The following is a 16,892-nucleotide window of genomic DNA, read 5'->3' on the forward strand; positions in this document are numbered from 1 at the left end:
TCCCTCCACTACTGGCTGAGGCTTCTGGGAGTTTAAGTCCAAAGAAATCTCTTAAAGGGCACAGTTGGAGGACCTATCACTGGGTTTCCATGGCATACTTCACAGAAGTGGTTTGCCATGGCCATCCTCTGAGGCTGAGAGAGTGTGCCTTGCCTAACGTGGGCTTCATCATGGCCAAGCTGGGACTCGGACCCTGGTCTCCAGAGTCACAGTCCAACACTCAAACCACTCCCCCACGCTGTCTCTGGGCTTATTTCTTACTCCAGCCTCAAACATTAATCTGCAAGCATAAAAACTACATTTCCCACAATCCTCAGCCACGGCCGTCAAGGTGAGGCGGAACCTTCCTTCCACAAATCTATGGTTTCCTTTGAGCGAGTTAAAAAGCCAAGGACCACTTCCGGCCCCAAACCGGAAGTGGAGCTTCCGGCCTCCCGGGAGGCGGGATGGCGGCTCGAGCGGCGCTGCTGCTTCTGCTGGGGACGGCGGGAGCCGGACCTGTCCCCGCCCAGGGCTCCCGGGGGGACCGGGAACCCGTCTACCGCGACTGCCTGAACCACTGCGAGAGGCGCAACTGCTCCGGGCCCGGCTTGAGGCACTTCCGCTCCCACCAGCCGCTCTACATGAGCCTGACAGGTAAAGCGGGGCGAAGTTCTACCTTTGTGAGGGAGCTCCTGCCGCGCCCACCGCAGCGGGCGACTGAATTCGGGGCCGGCAGCGTGGTCTCCTTTTATACAGCCACGCCCACAACGCACAGGGCCACACCCCCTCTTCCCCATTGGTCCGCGGGTCGCTTTGTGGCGCCGCTTACTTAGGTTCTTGGCCAATCACTGACGCTTTATGCTTTGGCGGGCGGGGAGGAGATGGAGAAGTACACCTAGTTATTTATCATGTCGTGAAAGCCGCCTTGGGTCCCTTTGGGAGAAAGGCGGCATAAAAATGAAACAAACAAACAAACAAATACTTTTTAGTTCAATATCTTTTATTTAGCATTATTTATCATCTTAATCAACCGTACAAACAATAAAATTAATTCAATCATGCAAACACATTTATTCCTTCTTTTTATCATCTTCTTCTTTCATCTTCACTCTTCTCTTTACCTTCTCTATACATTAAATCCTTCCTACTTTCCTCTTCCTTCTACTACCTCCTTTCTTCTTCCTTCCTACTTTCCTTTCCTCTTCCTTCTACTACCTCCTTTCTCCTTCCTTCTTACTTTCCTCTCCTTCCCCTTTCCTCTCTCTCTCATACACTCTACACATTCTTCCCCTTTACCTTCAGCACCTACACATACCTGTTGCTACATACCTAAAACTCTTATTATCAATCTTACCTTCTCCTTCCTTTCTTTCACCAATAAATAAAATGTTTTAACACGTCGTACTCCACCTTAAGCCTTGAGGACAGGTGGGAAATAAATAAATGTATTATTACTGCTTTCGCAAGCCTTTGAAGTCACACTGACTTCTTTATCAGCCAAAGGAGAAAGAAATTGGAAAATGTTAGTCATAGGCCTGCATTTGCTGTTTCTGGCCTTGCTTCAGATGGTAGGGAGGGCTAAGGTAAGGTTTTTGTTTCATAGCTTAGTTGGGAATCTTTACCTCTCAACCTACACGTGAAAGGGACCTAGGAGTCCTAGTAGACCACAAATTGAACATGAGTCAACAGTGTGATGCTGCAGCTAAAAAGGCCAATGCAATTCCAAGCTGCATCAATAGAAGTAGAGTGTCTAGAATCAAGGGAAGCCAATGACATCCAAACAATGATAACTTTATTGGGCCAAAATGCACAATTACATGTTGCAAGCTTTCAAAGTCACACTGGCTTCTTCATAAGGCAAACAGGAGAAAGAAATGGAAGATGTTAGTCATAAGCCTGCATTTTCTATTTCTGGTCTTAGTTCAGATGGTAGGGAGGAGGGCTATCTGCAGGCTGGCACCTGCCCCTTTTTTTAGCCATATAGTCAGTGGTAGATTTTCAAAGTCAAGGAAATTTAATCTCCATTTGCAACTCAGAGAAGATGCTTTCTTGGAATCCAGCATGTCTCCTTCCTTTGTGTAAGTAGGAAAAACACTGTGCTATGGTTTGTAAGGAAGAACCACAATTCCATTACTTTTGAGGTTCCATGTCAATGATATAAAATATACTTCTGTGTACATACAATTGTATACAAAAATAAGTTCTCTGGTTAAGCATGGTCCCAATTAAATGGAGCCAGAGGGCTCTTTCAGTGTGAAACTCAGGTCAGGAGACCAATGCTCAAATTCTCCCTCAAGAACCTAACTAGGCCTGTTAGGCCTTCTCAGCACAACCTGCCAGGGGTTTATCCTGAGGGCAACATTGGGGGACATCCATATATGTCACCTTCTCTTTGAAGGACAGGTCAGACACACATGTGATAATTCAAACCAGTGTATGTAGCATTGCATCATTAAACGTTTGTCACCTTGCCTCTCACGAAAGCTTAATCCTTTTCACCTTCAGAAATTGCTTCTCAGGCGGTGTATCTGAGTTACAATTGACAAATCCAAGTTTCAAAAATCCATTTATTTCCAAGAAATCCAGATAGGATACTAAATTGTGATTTTAATATACATATTATATTTGCATTTCAGATTTCTCTGTCCAAACAGGTTAAGACCACAGTGGATATGCATCATAACATCAGTGTTAGAAGCCCTATGGAGTTTTGCTGTTCACTTTTACTAGCCAGAAGAGAATAAAATCAGAGAGAAATTAATTGACTCCTTTTAAATAAAACATATGTGGCAAGGCAAGATCATGTATCTTCTAATCCCACCCTATTCCAATTATTTTGATGAGTCCAGTACTTTCAGGTATTGTCCAATAACTATTTATCTTTGCTTTACAAATTTCCCTCCATTTCTATTCTAGGCTGGACCTGCAGAGATGATTGTAAATATGAATGTATGTGGCTTACAGTGGGGCTTTATGTCCAGGAAGGCTACAAAGTGCCTCAGTTTCATGGAAAGGTAAAGCCATGTTTGTAAAGCCAAACTGCTTCCACTGTTTGAATATGTGAAGTTGTATGTTCTCAGATTCAGGCTATTAGTCTAACTTGCCCAGTGTTGTGGAGTTTTAGAAGTAAGGAACGTTTGAAATCCCAGGAGCTGTTGGAGTGCAGCTCCTATCATCCCTCACCACTGGCTGTACTGAAAAGGCTGCTGGGAGTTGCAGTCCAATATCGAGAAGGCTACACATTCTCCCTCCCCCACAATATTGCAGTGACTCTTTAGGGCTTGCAACAGAGGACTTTCTTATCTTTGTCTTGTAAGAATCTTCAAATACAGATGACAGGGCTTGAACATAAGGCCTTTAATATGCAAGGTGCATGCTGTGCCATGTTATGACATCTTCATGCAGAAATACATTTTTGGACTAATAGTCCCAAGAATATTTTTACTTTTGTCATCCCCATGAATTTGATAGGTTTTTCTTAGACAAGTAATACTCAGAGATGGTGGTTTTGCCATTATCGTCCTCTGAAATATAGCCTACATTACCTGGTATTCATTGGTGGTCTCCCATCCAAGCACTCACCACGGCCAACCATGCTTAGCGTCCAGAATCAGGATATTCTGCTTTTAGGGTATTTAGCTATTTACTTTTAAAGAATTATGCAATTGCTAATTTTGTGACTGGATTCAAACCTAGCTTGATCATAGAAAAGGTAAAAATTCAAATCTTTCTGATTTTGTCCTCTTTTCTCTGGCCCCACTGGAAAACCACACAGCTGCATCTTCACTTAGCTTGTCTGTTCCCTGTCAACCTCATTTGGCATTCCATTTTGAAAATATTGGCTTAGTTCAGCCCCCTCAAATCCAGTATCCTCCAGCTACCACTCCCAGCCCCCCCCCCCCCCCGCAATTCCCAAACTCCACAGTCAAATAACATTTTGTCTGGTAATGAAGGATGTTGTGGTCCAGTAGTCCTGGAGGGCTTGACTTGGTGAAGGCTGCTTTATCTCTAAGCCATCTTGGGAAAAGGATATATATGTTCTCATTTCTAGTAGATGACATTCTTTTTTTCTTCTTGCTGTCCTTCTCTTCTCCCCTGCCCACTCTCCATAGTGGCCCTTTTCCCGTTTCCTGTTTTTTCAGGAACCAGCTTCTGCCTTTGCTTCGTTGCTTAATGGACTTGCCAATTTGGTGATGCTGAACAGATACAAAGCTCTTGTCCCTCGTTCTTCTCCCATGTACCATACTTGTATCGCCTTTGCTTGGGTGAGTGATTTTTAAATGTTGTTTTCCTATGGTCATAATCCTTTTATATGTGTCAGTGTACATCAGAAGCTACCTTATGAGGACATGGCCCTACATGATGCCTTTGCGGGGGTGGTGGTGGTGGTGGTTTTAAATTACACTAGTTGGTAAGCTAGATAAGTATCATTATCTCTCTATTGAAGTTGTGGCTGAGTACTAAAATGGGGGGAAAGAGATGTAAAAAAGAGGGAATAGAGAGGTATAAAATTAGTTCCAAACTTAGAGGCCTGGACAATGAGAGAGCAAGGATTCTGGAAGCACTTTTCTTTTACTAATGCTTTTTTCATCTCATCATTTCCATAAGTTCATATCTGAATCAGGCTTATTGATATCAGTACCATATGACAATCAGCTGGGGGCTTAGATGAGCAGCTCATTTTTGTATATTTCTGCCATGTTTGCTTCATAGCTTTATTGATTGATCTTATAGAATGTGGTATTTTCTGGCTATTCTTCTTCCCTTGCTTCCCTTCAGGTTTCTTTAAATGCCTGGTTCTGGTCTACAGTTTTTCACACTCGAGAAACAAACCTAACCGAGGTGAGCAGTTACATTTATGTGTCATGAAAACATTGTCAAATCTGAGTAGGGATATCTGTTGTTGGAAAATTTTGATGGCTCTTGCCAGTTGTTATTTCTTTTAGGATAAATATTAAATTGCAGGTTGATTCCCCCTCCCCACGTAGATAGCACAACCTTCATGAGATTTTCTTCCAGATAATTGAGATCAGAATCTTTTCAAGCTAAATTATCACAAATAGTATGTGTTGCACTTTGCAATAAAGACAGCTCCTTGTGCCAAAAGGAACGCTATTTGACACATGATATAAAGGAAAAGAAAGGAGTAAAGGTGAATAATGATATTTCAGTACATGTTATGCATAGTTCAGTTTATTGTTAGTCAGGAGATGAGGTCTATCAGTTTTGCCAAATTTATTTATTACATGACATTTATTTCTCACCTTTACATCAAAGAACTCAAGGTGAAGTGCATTATTATCTTGCCCATGCCTCATTTTCTCCTTGCAACAGCCCTGTGAAACAGATTATCCAGAGAAAAATCGCTGGGCCAGGGTGACCCAGTGAGCTTCATGGCTCTATTCTAGTCCAACAGTCTATCCACTGCATCAGAACCACGAAGACTTTGGAAGATGCAGGCTTTGAGACACAATAAGGAGGGTGATGTTACTAGGGCAAAGCCTACCTAGAATGCTCTAGTCAAGAAACAGAAATATATCAAATTATATCAGACAAATTACAGGCAAAAACTTTTCATATTTTGGGAGAAAGAGTAATGTGGGGGGTCTCCATGTTACTCTAAAAAAGAAAGGAGGAAGCATGAAAATATTTAAAGCTATTATATTTATTTATGATATTGAGTGAGATCTTTAATGCAGCTTTATCTTCCCACAGAAAATGGACTACTTCTGTGCATCAGCAGTCATCCTTCATTCTGTTTACTTGTGTTGTGTCAGGTGAGTCTTCTGAGAAGAATCACAGTGCAAAAGTCTCTGTACTTTTCCATCTGACTGAACTTTGCTGTTTTTAATGATAGTGGAGACTATCAGACAGGGACAGGAGCAAAGCGGATCTCTCTCCCGTCTTTATTCCATCCGTGATTGCGTGAAAGACATTTTTGTATATATTTTTGGATTGACTAACCGTTTGTGCTCACTTTCCAAATGTATATAGTCACGCACACTTTTTGAAACTGATACTTGTTTTTGTATACCTCCTATCCACTGTGAGCAAAATGATTTACAAGACTTACAACAATATGGATTTCTGAGGCAAAACGAATTCTCTCCTGCTGTCAGTCTTGAGGTGCATAAAATGGATATACAGTTGGCCCTTCTTATACATGGATTTTTTATACACAGATTCAAGCATCCACGGTTTGAAAATGTTCCAAAAAAGTATAAATTTACCTTGATTTTCCATTTTTTAAAAGGGACACCATTTTGCTATGTCATTATGTTTAATGGGACTTGAGCATACACGGATTTTGTTATACACGGGTGTTCTTGGAACCAAACCTCAGCGTATAACAAGGGTCCACTGTATTTGTATGGCTATGTAAACCCATTTAATTTTTCCTAGCTGCATTCAATATCTTCTACAGATTTTCAACAGGAAAGATTAGAAGGACATCTCATCTCCTTACCTTTGTCTCTGCAGTCCCACAATTCTCTGTTTGCATATTTAGCTTTTACTGTCAATTTGGACAGCATCAAAAGAATAGGCCAAGAACTCAATAAGATATGGACATGAAAAGGAAACAGTCTGAGAGACAACTAAGGACAATTTATTTTAAAATAATGATAATAAGAAAGAATAGCAATTTAGGAGAACAAGAGTAGCAATACCTGTTCTGGAATAAAGCAGAGTGTTTAGCTAGAGCTAAGATCAACCAATTTTCTCCTGCAAAGGTGAGCAAAATATATATTTGTGTTGTGTCAGCCAAGATTCCTTGCAGTGGGTTTGCCTTTGCAGCATATGTGTACCTATATGCGTAGAGGAAGCAGGTCAGCTATGATGCCCACAACCTGTTATACCCTTTGGCAATTTCTTTAGCACATCTGCTTTTCTTTGCAGAACCCTGGGTCTAAAATATCCAACCTTCGCCACTGCCTTTGGGGGCTTCCTGCTCCTCTTCCTGGCCTGTCATGTCTCGTACCTCACACTCGTGCGCTTTGACTATGGTTACAACATGGCTGCCAATGTGGCAATTGGTGAGGCTCAATGGAGTGACATCCATTTTTTTTTTTAGACAAGCTGATATGAACAACTGATATGTTGGTAGAGCTTGTGTGTGTGTGTGTATCATATAGTGCCCCAGGAGATAATATGAGGGATAATTTCTGCGGGTTTTTTGCTTGCTTTGGGTGACACTGTGGCATTTTAAAAGAAAACATTTGAAAATGAGACCTCCTTTAAAACAAAACACATGAGAACATCATGCCTTCTTCTGAAGCCAAGTTAGTGTCCTGGGAGGCTGCTGGAAGCACTCATTTGCTTTAAAATGACATGAACTTCCTCCACATCTTGTTTTACAGCAGAAGTGCTTGTCATGTTTGTTTATTTTGTCAACATGCCACCACAATTTGGTCATGCAGCAGCAAATTTAAATGCAGAATGATGCTCTTTTTCTTTTTCTTTTCTTGGTGTCACAACCGAGCTGACAAATCTATCATGCATGGCAGCAGTAGGGTGGAGCAGTAGGGTGGAGCAAGGTGCCAAGAGGAGAAGCAAGTGCCTTATGGGTCCTATAATGCCTATTACTGAGGCAAGCCGTGTGTAGGAATCCTCCTGACCTATCTTAGTTAAAAGAAAAGGCTAAGGTCCAAAATAATCTAGTTTGAGACCACTTTAACTGTCCTGGCTCAGTGCGATGGAATCCTGGGAATTGTAGTTTATTGTGGTACCAGAGCTCTCTGACAAGAGAGGGCTAAATGTCTCATAAAACTACTGTTCCCAGAATTCTTTAGCATTGAGCCATGGCAGTTAGTGGTCTCAAACTAGATTATTTCTTCAGTGTGTTTTGGACATAAGTGTCAAAATTGTTTCATATGTATACTGGCCTTGCTGTATTGCTGTTTACATAGCAATTATAAGACAGTTCCTGAAAGCTACTGCTGCTGCCGTGCTCTGATAGTGATATAAGGCAGAGTGAAACAGCTGCTAGAAGGCTGGGAGCAGTGGGGAATGTCAGAGAATAGAGCTGTGGGTGTTGTATAGTCTGTCTAATATCCACCAAATTAAGTCTGCCACCTTCATGTGCAGTAGTGTGTGTGTGTGCTTGGCCCATCATGAGTATTAAGGAAAAATTCAACTTCCCATCCTGTCGATATTATGTACATTGAATAGGGAGGGTAGGGAGGCCTCAGTAGATGGCAGTGACCTCTTGGCCTTTGGCTCTGTCAATGAAGCATCTTAGGCCAGAAGTACTGCCCACTACTCTGCTGATACTCTTATTCTCTTTTGTTCTGCTGCTAAACTTTACAGGCCTCCTCAATCTTTTCTGGTGGCTGGGCTGGTGCATGAGGAACCAGCAACGCCTGCCTTATGTCTGGAAGTGTGTGGCAGTCGTGCTGCTGCTCCAGGCATTGGCTCTTCTAGAGCTTCTGGATTTCCCGCCCTTGTTTTGGGTCTTCGATGCCCATGCCATCTGGCACATCAGCACTATTCCTGTCAACATCCTTTTCTACAGGTCAGCCTCAATGACTTCTCTCATGCCCCCTCCCCCAGTCAGTTGCGTGTCTTCTGATCTAAGAGGTTATTGCTACAAGTTGTGGCCCTTTTACCATATTTGAATGGGTTTTGAAAAAAGTTTGGATGAGCCCATGGAAGGTATAGATCTCTCAACCATTATTAGCAGTAACTCACATGTTCAGAGTCAGTCTATCTGTAAATATGAGATGATGGGGATAAACTGGAGAAGATAATTATCTACAGCAGATGTAGGGAACATTTGATCCTCAAAATAGACTGCAGCTCTCATCAGGCCTAACCACTAGCCATGTTGGTTGGGACTGGTGGGAACTGACCAATTTCTAGAGAGCCACAAGAGTTCTATCCCTAACCCGCACCATATTTTCCTCCATAGGCTGGTAGATTTTGGAATATTTATCTAGGCAGTCAAATTAAAAATATCGTTCATACTGCAGAACAAGTCTACATTTACTTTGTTTGACCAGAGAATAATGTGCAAGACACTCCATGTTTCTGCTGTTTTTGTAGAGTCACATTTCAAGATGTAATGTGTATCTTGTTAATATGCACCTGTGAAGTGTTGGAATGTGGTAGATGGAGGAAGGAGGAGATGGAGGCAGAGTCAGGATATGGTTAGAGGTAGCAGATCTTGGGCAAGTTAATTTTTGACCTGGAGCTCTCAGAATACCCCTGTGGCCATGACAGCTGGAAGATTCTGAAAGCTGTCATTGAAAAATAACTTTTCCAAGCTCTGATAAGTAGAAAACCCCATTTTTTTTTGGTACAGTACAGATCATACCAATTATAAAGACATGTTCTAATTTATCTATATGCTGATTAGCTAATTTAGTCCACCACTTGATTGCCATTCCAGTAACTTTGTCATTCCTCTTCTCCCTGCAGTTTCCTTGTTGACGACAGCCTGTATCTTTTGAAGGCCAACTCTGATGTACTTAAAATAGACTGAAGCCTTTGGTGGAACATTGCTTGGAGCAGGGCATTATACTTTCTGGAAAATACCCATCAATTACTTCCATCATCCAAGGAGTGCACTGCTTTAGGCCTACTTTGTTCTGAGAATCTGTGATGATTGGCACTAATTTCTGTCCTTTTACATCAGATTCTGTTGCCATGATATAATAAACAGACTGCCTTCTTTCCTAGCAATATCAGGATATATACCATTTCCCATGGAACCTGATTTCGATTCCTCATTTTGCCTTCCCAACTCGTTTCATGCCTCTCTGGGGAGAACAGGAACTATTTTGCTTGTTCTACTCAATTAATTTTTTCTTTTCTGAGTGGCTTTCTTGGAATTAGGTTTTGCTAACAGGGCTTCAAAAACAGCATTGAAAATGGCTACTTTGTGAAAGTGGAGTTTGTGCTGCAACCTTCTATGCTTGACTTGAAGGATCAATTGTTTCTGAAAAAGAGTTGTGTTATGCTGCTTTGCTGAGAGGTAGGGCCAGCTCTACCATTAGATAGAGTTGAAACAGCCACCTTAGATAGTAGATATGGAGAGGTGAGAAGCAAGCGGAACTGTGTGTGCCATAAAACCTGCCCTGGACTCTCTAATTTAACCTGCTGTCCTCAGATGCAGTAAGAAACATTATCTCTTCACCAGTGTTTCATGCCTCTCTGGGGAGAACTGATATTCTGGTCAGATTATGTGCATGAAATGGAGGAAGGCACATTATTGGCCTCAGACAATAAATTTATGAGACTGGCCTTATTGACAAGACCATTTCCCTCTTTCTTTGCTGAAGTATCAGAAACTTTTGCTAAAAGAGCTCCACTTCTGCTGTAGAAAGAAAAACATTGATTCTAGGTTGTTGTGACTGCTTTTAAACAAACAACAGCACATAGTGCTAGATTCAACCCTTGTAGAAGACATGTTCTCTTAACACTGAACACTTAACTCTTAACACTTTCATCCACATGTATATCCCATCCCAATTATAATTAATTCCTCCTTGTTGGCGTGGATACACTGTACATGCTCAGAGACACTCCATTAGTATTACTATAGCACATGGTCCAGAGAACTTAATCCAGAATATGGGATCTAAGTCATGGCCCAAATTATGGATGGAAAAAATCTTAAGGATTTACTTGACTGAAAACAAATATCAACAAGTTGAATACAAATATCAACAACAAGTTGAGATGAATGCTGTGAATTTTTAATCAAAGAGACTATTCTTACCAGATTGTAAAACCTATTTAAGAATCAAACTGAAATGCAAGCCAGATCTAGCAAAGAAATAAGTAGCATTTATCTTTTCCATCTGCTCTCTATTTTTAAAATAGCGATATAGACTCTGTGGACTAGAGTGGGGGTTGAGCATGTGGACAGTAAGATTTGCTTTCCTATCTCCAGCAAAACTCCATCCAGGCCATCAGCATCATCCTCCAGTCAGCTGCTACTGAGAAGTTCACAAGCAAGGCTTGATGTGAAGATTCTTCCTCTGCTGCCTCTCCCCAGAATTTTTGAAGTCTATTGTCTCAGGTTCTCTTTTTGGCTGCTCTGGCTAGGTATTGTCACTGGACCAATGGAGTCCCACCTGAATTCAGTTCACAAAGCCTAAAGATTTCTTGTTTACTTTTAGCATACATACATCTTCTTTCTGTCTTTTGGAAGAGCTTAAAGTTAAGAGTCCCTTCTTGTCTGGGACTGAAAGCAAAAAGCTGCTTTCAAGGAAGGTTGATTTCTTGCACCTTCCTAGAGAGGCATCTTCTAATCTTTGCACATCTCTGCCGCCTTGAAATGACATCAGACTCAGCATTGCAAGTTCAGCAAAGTCAGCTGGAACACATGAATATGTTCTGCCTCTTAGGAAGATCTTCTGGAAAATAACACAGAAGATGAAGCAGGAGGAGGCCTGAAGTGCCTTTTGTGCGAGGAGTGCCAAAGTGTTCCAAAGTTACACAGGAAAACAAAAGAACCAAAGTTTTAAAAGGAAAAAAAGGCCCTTTGGATTGTCAATGTAGGTGTTGGGACTTTAATCAGCCACCAGGTGGCAATGGATGATAATTCATCTGTGCTTTGAAAGACTCCTTTAATCGGGATCTATCTGATAATAGACTTGGGTGTTTTTAATATTTTATTTTAATGCAGTTTTTTTTCTTTTCCAAACTAGGGATGTCTTTAGAAGACTGTTAAGGGTTACTCAGTGAGCAGATCAGCAGTGGCACTGTTTGCTAAACATTACCTTTTGTCTTTTGCAGGACATAGCTACAGAGTACCATGTTATGCCCATGGTTGAAGAGTTCTATGTAATTTGAGTGTGTGACTTCTTGATCATGCCCCAGAGTTCTTTGCAATTTACTGGGGTTCTCTGGCACCTGGGCCACTGTGTAAAGAGTTTAGTGAAGGTAGGAAGTTCAAAAAAATCTGTTTCAGTGGGTTACATTTACAATTAGAATTTTCACTAGATCGCAGAAGAAAACGATTGGAAAGACCAGGAGGTTATGTTTCATTGTGATTCTTGTCCCATTCTTGCTGGCAGGGTCCCATGCCTCTATAGGCTGTGTGACAGGCAGACATTCAGGACTCAGCTATCTCCACCATTGCCATATCTCCATGTCAAGAAATAGAGTTGGTAATGCAGTGCTTCTCAGGAACTGTGATGTAGAAATGATGTGCAATTATTTTTTTCTGGCACTAAATTTGTTCCCATTGGCTACAGTTGTTTCCTTCTTCCCTGGAAACTTTGCAGGGGCCAGCAGCCCATGGCTCATGGACCAACAGCAGTCAAAGGACCAGTATGAGTAGCACTGGTGTAATGAAGTCAAAGACATAGCCATGTTAGTCTGGAAAATCAATATGCAAACTGGTGTAATAGTTTATTAGACTGGGACTTGAAAGATCTGGGTTCAAGTCTTCATTCATTTGAAAGTCAATGGTTGATCTTGGGCAGCCTGATTTGCCTCAGAGGATTCTTATGGAAGGAGAATTATTGAGCTGGTTGGAGGAAAAGTAGGATATAAACATAACAGATAAATAAAATAACACAACCTTCATGACTGGTCAAGTTCTCCCTGTTCCAGAGCTGCTCAAGGCACAAGGAGAACTTTGCCAAGAAAAGGAGGAAAAGCGGCAAATCCCTTTTTCTAACTCTATGGCAGGATTTGTTCTTTCCAAGTGGATAGAGCTCACTCTCTGCCAAAGAAGTTAAACAAGGGGATCCAAACAAGTTGACTTACATTGTCAAGCTGTCAGAGAAGGTGGCAAAAATAAATTTAAACTTGTTTCAGTTGGTATAAATATGCCTGGTATCTGGCACAGGTGTAGTTGCCAGACTCAAAATATAGCTGGAGCAAGGGCAAGCTGTGTCTGTTGGATTTTCAACAGTGTAAAGACCAGGGGTGTGTGTATAATTTTCTGTGCCAGCTTATCACACAAGTTCAGAATTTAGCATTTGGTTAAATCTTGTATGGAAATTTCAGAATTCTTGCCTATAAGAAACCTTTCATGCATATCTACTCTGTCTGGCTGCCATTGTACAATCAGGGAAATGCCACTGACTGCAGGTCTAGAGATTAGGGTTCAATTCCCCAATCAGCCATGGGCCGCTGGACAACCTTGGGCAAGTCACACACTCTCCCAGAAAACCCTGTGATAGGTTCACCTTAAGGTTGCCATAAATTGGAAATTACTTGAAGGCACACAACAAAGGAGGTATTGAATACCTCCTTCTGCAGTGTTTAAAAACATTTGCATTACACAAATCACCAAGAGGATTCCAGCCATGAATCACTTGATGCTAATATTCGACATCTGTCTACGTGTTTGGCTAACTTTCTCAGTCTGATGCCTTCCAGATGTTTTGGGCTAAGATCTCCATCATCCCCAGCTAGTAGGGCCAGTAGCTATCATGGCAAGGGATGTGGGTATTGCAGTCCAGCACAGCTGGAAGGTAGGGGACCAGGTTGAGGAAGGGTGAAGGATGACATATATCAGAGATGTGAAACATGCTGAACATTCAGAAGCCACATGTGCCAGAGACAGAAGAAATCCCATTTGTTGGTAATGTGCTGCTTGTCCATGTCTCAACTCATTTCCACTTAGCCAGGGCTGAATTGAGAGGAAGATGTGGCAGACAGGTCTCTGCTTTCTCTTCTAGTACAATCCCCCTCGAAACTAGTGTAATGCATGGAAAGACAACCATGCTAAATTGGCAGAGGGAGTAGGGAGTATAAAGTTGAGACCACTGGTTCAATCATTGACACGGCAGGAGAAACCAGCTTTCTGTCCTCTTCACCCAGTTGCCAGGGGCAACTTTTGAGCCTCCAGGAAATTTTTGCATGCCCCCCTTCTGTGGTGGCCCAGTTTCTAGGAACTGTACATTCCACACAAGCTTTGCCAGCCCTTTTGGCTGAGAGCTTGGAAACTGGATGGCTGCTGATGACCTGTTCAGACTTGCATCAAAGGCCGTGGCATTTGTTGTGAAGGTCAGAGAACATCAGAGAGCTGCTTCCCCAAATCCATTGAGGCAAAGCTCTTGGTCTCTGGGCCGCAATGATGGTAACCTTATTGTTGTTGAGCCCTTGCTTTGTATGCAGAAGCTCCTGGGTTCACATCCTGGCATTTCCAGCGAAAAGTACAAAGCAGAAAGACTTCTGCCTGGAGCAGTTCTGTTAAAGCAGGCAGTCCTGTGTTGGGCAGATAAATAGGCTACAATTCTGATGATGATATATGCAGGCATAACCTTTGATTATGTATATGTGTGTGTGTATGTGTGTGTTTTGGGGATGTTATGGAAGAAGGTATGCCCTAGTATGGAGAAGCAGCAATGAAAGGAGAGGTTGGCAAGCCCATCTCAATGCCCTGAGCCACCCATTGGCTGTGGGATGCATATGGCCACATTCTGGCTGCCTTCACACACTCAGAGAAGAAAGAGGAGAAACTTCACCTTCTTCATTGTAAGGGAGCAGCTTCACAATTGTGGAGGAAGCTTTGCTGGAGGCAAGTAGAGCCAGAATACCCCGAGGTTCACCCTTTTACCAATTGGTGCCCAAGAATACAGAACTGTATTCACAAGCCCCCCCCCCCCCCCCATGGCATCAGTGCACTGATGAAGCTTTCAGACAGTGTGCTTATGGGATCTCAGCCATAGTCTGACTTGTTATAAAGCAGGTGCCAACGTTCCTATCACTATGGTTGAAAACCCAGTGAAATGATAGAATGAGTGCCTTCTACTGCTGAGCTCAAGTTCTTTATCAAGAGAAAATACCTGTGGTCTCTTCCAACTTTATGATTGTAAGAGCTACATTTTGCAAGCACAGTAAATTATACAGAGTATACATGTATGTATTTTTCCTTATCTGTACTGCTTTTTCCTTGGCTGCGTCTGTTTCTGCTATTTATGAGCACAAACAAAAAGTTGTACTGCCTGGGGGATCTTGAAAGTTGTTGTCCAGCCCATCTGCAGGACATCATGTTGGGGAAAGCTGGGTTATATTGTGCAGGATTGAACTGTTCTGTGGGAATGTCATTGTCTGCCACTGCTGGAGTATCAGTTTCCAAATCAAATGTTTTGAGACTTAAGTCTCAGCTGATGTATGTTGCAATTCCAATTAAAAAAAGAATGGTAATTAAATTTAAGCTCTAAACTCTTGATTTGCCTGATTTAGCAGTTTGAAATTGTGAAGAAAATCTCTCCAACCCATAATAATAGCCCTTTAATCTCCACTTGTTTTTGAAACTCCAGTTGCTTCAAGGGCAGCAGCTGAAATTCAAGAGTTCCACAAAGGGCCAGAAAGGTTTGTGGACCTGGAAAGGCGATGACTGACAATGGCATGGGATCGATCTGATAATCACATGCTGCAATCCAAAGTTTGGAGACGTTACTTTTTAAGACTATGGGTCCCAGAAACCCAGCTCACATGGCCACATCATTCTGGGAGTTGTGTCCAAAGTAACTTATTGGATCTCTGCTTTAATCCAGCAAAAGTAGCCCGCATGTAGAAAACACATGGCTCTCTTGATTGTACAAAAGCTGGAGTGTGGGATTAATGGTGGCACATGTTTAACCATGTAGGTATAAATATTTCATGTGAACCATTTCTCAGGCATTGGTTATTCCTGGATACAGTGGATCCACAGTACTATGTGCCAGAGCTTCCTTGGCATCAGGGCCATGTAAACAAGGAAAGTAACAATGGGGGAAAGCAGAACAGAAAGCACATCTCTGCAAGTTTTGCTGCTCACATGTGTCAGTACTGTGAATAAAGATGGAGTCAATGATATGGATGTATTCAAAACATGTTCAAGGCATGCAGAGTTTTATCCCACTTTATCCCGGGTCTATTTGCACACAGCCAACAATACAAAACTTTTAGGAAAACTCAGAAAAAAATCCTGAGATTGATTAGCCTGGGATTTGTGGGGTTTTGGGTAGCCCTCCCCCAAATGTTAGCACATGTATTCAAAATGCATGTGAACAACAGAGGTTAATCCCATGTTCATCTAATAACCCTCTAAACAGATGCTTCTCCTCCACCTACCCTGCTCTCCACCAGCTAGTGAATGGTGGTAGTCAAGGAGGAAAGTGCAGCAGTTTAAAAGGTGGGGTGGGTGTACTGTTTCATAGTTTTGATTGTGTGGAATTTTAGGTCTCCTCATTCAGGATCTTGGCTAAAATACTGTAGTTTGTGGACTATTCCTGTTCATCCAGCCTTTTCTTCCTCTGGAATACACCATTTATCCTGTCACTTGCTTATAGTTTACCACTTCACAGTCAATTCAGCATCCTGTGGCCACTTAAGCATGCTTTGCCCACACTGTGCTGTTTTGGGCCATCCCATTCAGAGTTTTTGGACCCCCCCCCCCCCCCGGTATTTTGCATTATAAGATGGCTGATATACCTCCCACAGGAATATGTGTGGTACTGTTACAGCTATAAAATCATCACCACTCAAAGCTTGAATGCTGAAAACAGGAAATAACAATGGTACAGAAAGGCTAGTGCCAGCCTGGAATAGTGGTTTGAGTGTTGAACTGCAACTCTGGAGACCAGGGTTCGATTCCCCACTCAGCCATGAAACCCACTGGGTGACAATAGGCAAGTCACATTCTCTCCACCTCAAGGGAAGGTAATGGCAAGTCTCCAAGCAAATCTTGCTAAGAAAACCCTATGATAGGATCGCCTTAGGGTTGCCTTAAGTCGGAAATGACTTCAAGGCACACAACACACACAGAGAATGGCCACTTGTCTCCTAATACTATTTTCCCCAGCAGGGAAGGCAAGTAAATCTTGGCTAAATCTTAGGTTACCTTCCCAGCTTACATTGGACATTTATGATGCTGCTGAGAGGCCTGAATAGTGACCAACTTGGAACAAGGACTTATCTACTGTAATCCTCTGTAACATCTAAAATGCCTTTTGGTGAGT

The 16,892-nt window shown here is 42.1% G+C and overlaps 1 protein-coding gene across 2 annotated transcripts; it reads left to right on the forward strand.

Annotated features, from left to right (window-relative positions):
• Positions 1 to 417: 417 nt before the first annotated feature.
• LOC149309185 (GPI-specific phospholipase A2-like PGAP3) lies at positions 418 to 15,111 on the forward strand. Of its 2 annotated transcripts, none has more exons than XM_089531905.1 (8): positions 418 to 636; positions 2,899 to 2,996; positions 4,095 to 4,247; positions 4,762 to 4,824; positions 5,698 to 5,759; positions 6,880 to 7,016; positions 8,290 to 8,494; positions 9,400 to 15,111. In XM_089531905.1, exons 1-8 carry the CDS (start codon positions 447 to 449, stop codon positions 9,461 to 9,463), a joined length of 972 nt encoding a protein of 323 aa, XP_089388031.1. In that variant the 5' UTR covers positions 418 to 446; the 3' UTR covers positions 9,464 to 15,111. The 2 variants fall into 2 exon arrangements, with proteins under 2 accessions (XP_089388031.1, XP_089388032.1); XM_089531906.1 differs by having other exon boundaries at positions 4,125 to 4,247.
• Positions 15,112 to 16,892: the final 1,781 nt, after the last annotated feature.

The sequence above is a fragment of the Sceloporus occidentalis genome, unplaced genomic scaffold (genome assembly GCF_023333645.1).
Source record: "Sceloporus occidentalis isolate IW3139 unplaced genomic scaffold, rSceOcc1.0.p SCAF_7, whole genome shotgun sequence".
NCBI classification, from domain to species: domain Eukaryota; kingdom Metazoa; phylum Chordata; class Lepidosauria; order Squamata; family Phrynosomatidae; genus Sceloporus; species Sceloporus occidentalis.